Raw genomic sequence first — 7,242 nt, 5'->3', positions numbered from 1 at the left:
ATATATATATATATGAGACTTTTGACCGTAGAGATTATGAAATATTTTTTTTATTAAAACAATATATAAAAGAAACAAAACACACAAAGGACTGGAGAATAGAAGGAAAAAATGTTTAGTATATGAGTTGTAATTTTAAATGAGGTGGCATGTTTCATTCGTGGGACAGGGATTGGAACAGACAAAAGAGACAGGAGATTTCAGTTGATTAAAATGATCGTTGGCATGTTAATTTCTTAGATCAAATTTGTCTATATTTTTTTCTAATAAAATTTTTCATAATAATTAAAATTAAAATATTTAAATGTTAATTATCTTATATTATTTAATTACTCAAACTAGATAACGTGTCAAAAATGAATTGAATAAAATTATAAACAATTTAGGAAAATTGCACCGCAAAATCTGATTCTGTACACTAATCCACATAGCATAATAATAAATAGAAATTACATCATTTTTTTTCCTAATAAAAGGAGGTATCTTATTATGTGTCGTATATATATATCAATGGTAAATTGGTTGAGCTGGTTAGCAAAGGGTATAGCTAGAGAGAGTACGAGAAAACTCAAACATATTTTGTTTGAACTTTGAAAATACAATTCCGTATTGTCTGCGGCCATTCTTTCTTTGTGCAACGTACAGTTACATATATACACTATGTTACGTTTTTCCTACATTGATCAACTATAACCAAATAAAAGTAAATGATATCGATAATTACTGTTGACTAACTTTTATTATATTTGAACAAATGTTGATTAATAGGGTCATTGTAAAGCACCAAATAAACTATAAATAGCTGAGCACATGAAACAAGTTTGTCATCAACCCCAACTCCTAAGGTTTTTGGAACCAATTTGAAACTCCTTTTTATTGCTATAGTTATATATAGTGATCATCCATATAGATAATCTCCTATACCAAATCATCTCAGTCCAAATCTATTTCAATATTAATGGCTTCCTTAGTTTCAGCGAATGCTCATGCTAATTCATCACAGAGAATTGGGAAAAGTACTACAATTACTAGTCCAGATATTATTCGTCGATCGGCCGATTTTCATCCAAGCATCTGGGGAGATCACTTCCTCAAATACACCCCTCAATTCTTGGTTGGAAATGCTTCTTTTAGCTCTTAACTTTTGGAAGCTTCATTATATTAATTAATATATGTATATATTCATGTAAATATATATATATATATATATCTAATGACAATACTATAGTTACTTGGATGTTTTAATTTATATATATTTAATTTTTCTACTTGTATGCCTTGGCTTTGTGTACTGTTTTATTTTCTCCAGATATTTCTTGACTTTATTACTTTCCTTAGTTCATGTTATTTTCTTTCTTTGCCTCGTTGTACAGTTTATTTTTATATTTATGATATATTTTGCACATGCATGTGCAAGTATCTTATTATATTTATGATATTTCCATATATTTTTTATGCTGTTATTAATTTTTATATGGGAACTGTTTGTGTTAATCAGGAAGTTGATGACAATACTAAGCAAGAAGTTCAAAAACTGAAAGAGGAAGTGAGAAGGATGCTAACTGCTGCTGCCACTAATCCTTCCCAAAGGCTACACTTGATTGATACAATCCAACGGTTAGGATTCGCTTATCATTTCGAGAGCGAAATCAGTGACATTTTGGGGAAAATGAAGGAAATGAATCCTCACAATGACTTGGATAATGATAACCTTCATACCGTCTCTCTTTGGTTTCGACTGCTTAGACAGGAAGGACACAACATATCAAGTGGTACATATATACATATATTTGAATAAATATCATATATATATACACATACATTAACATATTTTACTTACTAGTGCATGTGGTGATTGGTATGTCGAGCAGATATATTCCAGAAGTTTACAAACAAAGAAGGAAAATTTGATGATACTCTTGCTAGTGATGTTGAAGGAATACTAAGCTTGTATGAAGCTTCACACATGAGGGTGCATGGAGAGCCTATGCATGAAGAAGCAGTTGTTTTCAGCACTACTCATCTGGAAGCCTCGACGGAGGGATCCCAGTTGAGCTCCTTTCTTGAGGCACAAGTCAACCATGCCTTAAGGCAGCCCATCTTGAAGGGCTTGCCAAGAGTTGAAAATCGGCGCTTTATTTCTGTCTATCACCAAGACCCTTCACACAACGATATCTTGCTTCGCTTTGCTAAGTTGGACTTCAACGTTGTCCAAAAGTTGCACCAAAATGAACTTAATGAAATTTCGAAGTAATTATTTATATTCAAACTTTCTTTTTACGTTAATTAATATTTTGTTAATGCTACGTACAATCGAATAATATCTATGGACTTTGACAATATCTTTATATTTTAATTACTAACTGTTTTTGGTTGAATAATTATTAATGACCAGGTGGTGGAAAGACTTGGACTTCGCATCAAAGCTACCTTTTGCGCGTGACAGACTAGTTGAGGGTTATATTTGGCCAGTGGGAGTGTACTTTGAGCCAAAGTATAGTCTTGCTAGGGTTATATTGACCAAAGTAATTGGTGTGACAACAATGATCGATGACATTTATGATGTTTATGGAACTCTAGAAGAACTGGAAGTCTTCACAGATGCAATTGAAAAGTAATTAATTATTACAAAATGATATTATGATTATTATTAAGCATATTAATTTCACTATCATGTCATATTAATACATAAATATTTAATCAAAATCATATATTATTCTTAGGTGGGATACGAGATGCATTGATCAACTCCCGGAATACATGAAATACTGTTACGAGGCACTCTTGAAACTATACGATGAAATTGAGGAAGAGTTGGCCAAGGAAGGCAGAGCTTATCGCATGCCCTACGCCAAAGAAACAGTAAGTAATAATCAGTATATATATATATCCATTATATATTTTTTAATTGCTGATATATATTATTTATTTCATCATCGAATTTAGATGAAGAAGCTAGTTCAATCTTACTATGTGGAAGCTCAATGGTTCCATAAAAATTACACACCAACATTGAAGGAGTATATGGAGGTTGCACTGGTATCCTCCACCTACTACATGCTCACTGTCACGTCATTCCTGGGCATGGGAGATGAAGTGTCAGCCGAGGTCTTCGATTGGCTTATGAACTGTCCTAAGATTGTTACAGGATCAGCAGTCATTTGCAGGCTCATGGATGACGTGGTCAGTCACAAGGTACCGTTTTACACGACTACACAAATCATATACTTTAAATATTTGTATTAATTGAATCTTTTGTATATATATACTAACAGTTATGAATTGATGTGTTTTAGTTTGAGCAAGATAGAGGACACGTTGACTCTAGCGTGGAATGTTATATGAAGGAATTCAATGTAACAGAAGAAGAGGCATGTAAGGAATTAAACAAACAAGTTGTGAATGCATGGAAAGACATGAAGGAGGAGTGTCTGGAGCCAAGAGATGTGCCGATGTCTGTCCTGACGCGTGTGATTAATCTGGCACGTGTGATCGATGCTGTCTACAAAGATGGAGATGGTTACACCCATGCCGGAGGAATCATGACGACTTTCGTTAAATCTTTGTTCATTCAAAGTGTTCCAGTACTCTAACTAGTTTTAATCATACACATCTATATATACATGCATGTCCTTTAATTTGTTTTCTCATCATATATATATAAATATATATATATTATGTATTCAAAATAATATATATAATAAGCTTGGTATATGTGTACGCATCTCCCCTTCAGTGTATAATATCATTCCGAAAACTAATTAATGAATAATTCCATCTGTTATCTAAATGCAAAAGAATACTAATCTACTTTCTCTTTGTCTTTTTCTCGAATATGAGATTAATTTGTTGATCATTACATTGATATTTTTTTTAGAGATTTTTTTTTCCTAGAATTAATGATCAAATGCAATATCACTTGCATTTTTTCTAGGCATGATACTTGTTTATACTTCTGTACCCTTTGTAGTGGGAATGTTTCAAAACCACTTTGCTCGATGTAGTTACTAAAACTTTATATAATAATGCAAATAAATTATTGCTTACGACTAAACGTAAATTTAATGATACGGCTCATTTTTGTTTTTCTATAACTATAATATTTAGTATGGATTTAGATGATAATATTCAATATATGCATGCATGTCATTTGTTTTCATCATATATACAATATATGAATTTCAAAATAATATATATCGTCGGCTACCTATAGCTTGACATATGTGTAATAGATCCTCAAGTTCGTTTAAGTCATACAGAGCAACAGTAATTTCAAATTTAATAACAAACTAGTCAAAAAAATTGACTTTTGTTTATTCATGAGGTGGATATTAATGTATGAAAAGATAATGTTATTTAAAGAAACTTGCGCGTGTTGAGGACTGTTATTGATTCAACATTAACAAATTTTTTTATAGAATAATATATAGGAATTATAATATTATATAGAATATAAAGAAACTTGTACGTTTTTATTTGCTTCAGTAACAGTGGTAGTTTACATCCATATTTGACAAATAATTTTAGTCAAAATTATTTTTTTACTAAAATATTTCTATTTTGATATGATATATTTAAGAAAATTCAAATGAATAAATAGATTTTTTTTCTCCCAATTATTACCACTACGCAATTTGTCATCACAATTTTTTTTCCTTGTTAAAAATTTGTGCCAAATTATTAAAACTATTATATATGGATCCTTCAACGGGCACAATTGTCACTACCCGGGCCCTACACTGCGACAGATATGTAATATCCATATTTTTTTTTGAAAATAATATTTATAAATGATCATTTATTTTATACTATATAATACCGTAATTATAAATAAATAAAATAATAGAATAACTCCTATAACTATATATAAAAATATTAGTGAAAGATAGAAGGAATAAGAAGAGAAAAATACGACTGAAATATTGATTGTATATTGACTGTATTAATTGCTCCAATGTTACATTCATAAGACTAATATCAATTGGTATTTATATACAATTGGTGAGGAGACAGAGGGAATAACTAAGAAATATTCAGAGTACGAAATTCTTGATTTTGTGCAAACGGTTACACTGAAATGTACTATTCCCAATCATTGCTAGCTGTCATTGTAGTGGTCATCATCAATTTCCTTTTGAGCAATTCCATTATTTTCAACATGCCCCCTCAAGCTGAGTTGTGGAGAGAATGAAACTGTCAGCTTTCTTTTAAGATAATGATATTGTGAAATGCTCAGGGACTTTGTAAGAATGTCAGCTATTTGCTCCTCAGTAGGGATGTATCTTACCTCCACTTCTTTGTTCAATACTTTGTCTCTAATAAAGTGCACATCAATTTCAATGTGCTTTGTTCTTGAATGGAATACAGGATTGGATGCTAACAGCCTTGCACCAGAATTGTCACATCACATTATGGCTGGACCATTGCATTCAATGCCAACTTCAGTGAACAAGGATTGCATCCATACCACCTCAGTGCAAGCTTGAGCTAAGGCTCTATATTCAGCCTCCGTGCTTGAACGGGCCACAGATGTTTGTTTTCGAGAACTCCAACTAACCAAGTTCTTGCCAAAGTATATGCAGTAGCTAGTTGCAGATTTCCTATCGTCAAGAGAGCTTGCCCAATCCGAATCACAAAAGCCTTCAATGGTTAAGGTTGAGGCGCGAGTAAACATGATTCCTTCTCCAATTGATCCAGCAAGGTATCACAATATTCTCTTGCAAGCACTCCAATGGTTTTGGGTAGGGGCTTGAAGAAATTGACTTAGTTTGTTCACAGAGTATGTAATGTCGGGTCTGCTGAGTGTAAGATATTGAAGGGCACCAATAACACTTCGGTACAATGTAGGATGATCAAAAGAGGCAGTGTCTTGGAGACTTAGTTTGTTACTTTGATTCATAGGAGTGGGGCAAGGCTTGGCACTGATCATGTTGGTCTTTTGAAGGAGATCAATTGTGTATTTGGTTTGAGATAAGTGGAGACCATGATGCCCCCTAGTTATCTCAAAACCAAGAAAGTATGTGAGAGAGTCGAGAGTTTTGAGAGCAAATAAGGACTGAAGTTTTGAGATTATAGTGGAGACCTGAGTTGCATTATTTCCTGTAAGCAAAATGTCATCAACGTACACTAGCACATAAACAACAGCTTCACCATCATTGTAGAAAAACTGAGAAGTATCAGACACAGAGTTTTTAAAACCAAGAGCAGCAAGGGAACCTTTGAGTTTATCAAACCATGCCCGGGGTGCCTGTTTTAAGCCATAAAGAGCTTTGTTTAACTTACACACAATAGTAGGATTCTTGGGATCAATAAAACCAGCAGGTTGCTCCATGAAAACTTCCTCCTGAATAATGCCATTTAAAAAAAGCATTGTCTATGTAGATTTGTTGGATATCCCAGCTGTTGGTTACAGCCAAAGAAAGGATGACACGAATCATGGAATGCTTGACAACCAGGCTGAATGTTTCAAAGAAGTCAATACCGGGTTGTTGTTGAAAGCCCTTGGCAACAAGACGAGCTTTGTAACGATTGACAGTACCATCTGCATTATATTTGATTCGAAAAACCCATTTATTGTCAACTATGTGCATATGAGGTTGTCGAGGTACAAGATGCCAAGTTTTATTTTTCACAAGAGCAGTGTTTTCATTTTCCATTGCAGCGTGCCATTTTGGAGAGTTTAAAGCTTGAGCCATTGAGGTTGGTACAGTATCTTCAGAGGTGGAGCAAATTTGGGAGTGAGATGAAGTGTTGAGAAAGGTTTTTGGTTTGAATATACCGGCTTTAGAGCGAGTTGTCATGGGATGGCCGATGTTTTGGATGGGTTTAGGTACAGTTTCTGGTGCTGCTGAGGGTTGAGTAGGCTGTGGGAGTGGAGAGGCAGAGATAGGTAGATTAATTTCAAGTGGCAAGGTCGAGTAAGAGTGATCTGTATCTGATGAAAAGTGTGAGGGAGATGGAGAGGAATTTTGAGTTTTACCATGACTGAGTGAAGGTGCTGAACTTGAGGTTGATGTAGCAGGAGATAAGTCGGGGGCTGGTGAGCATTGGCTATTATCAACATCAGTGTTTACTAAGCCATCATTTTCCTGCATAGACTAAGATACAAATGGAAGCCATTGACTGTATTTAATTTGGTTAGAGCAGGTATTTATTTCAGAATTTTTGAAGTTAGAGACAGTAAAACCAGCTTCAAAAGGGAAGTCTAATTCATTAAATTTGACACTTTGAACAATATCAATT

General features: G+C 33.6%; 1 protein-coding gene across 1 annotated transcript; it reads left to right on the top strand.

The window, feature by feature from the left end:
* The first annotated feature begins 854 nt into the window (after window positions 1–854).
* LOC133784204 ((-)-germacrene D synthase-like) lies at window positions 855–3,784 on the top strand. The gene is made up of 7 exons (XM_062223656.1): window positions 855–1,114; window positions 1,499–1,772; window positions 1,872–2,250; window positions 2,396–2,614; window positions 2,724–2,862; window positions 2,947–3,195; window positions 3,297–3,784. The coding sequence occupies exons 1-7, from the start codon at window positions 959–961 to the stop codon at window positions 3,591–3,593; spliced, it is 1,713 nt and encodes a 570-aa protein (XP_062079640.1). The 5' UTR covers window positions 855–958; the 3' UTR covers window positions 3,594–3,784.
* The last annotated feature ends 3,458 nt before the right edge of the window (window positions 3,785–7,242 follow it).

This window comes from Humulus lupulus, chromosome 6 (assembly GCF_963169125.1).
Source record: "Humulus lupulus chromosome 6, drHumLupu1.1, whole genome shotgun sequence".
NCBI lineage: Eukaryota > Viridiplantae > Streptophyta > Magnoliopsida > Rosales > Cannabaceae > Humulus > Humulus lupulus.
The sequence above is the reverse complement of the archived record's forward strand: the minus strand, read 5'-3'. Positions and strand labels throughout refer to the sequence as shown.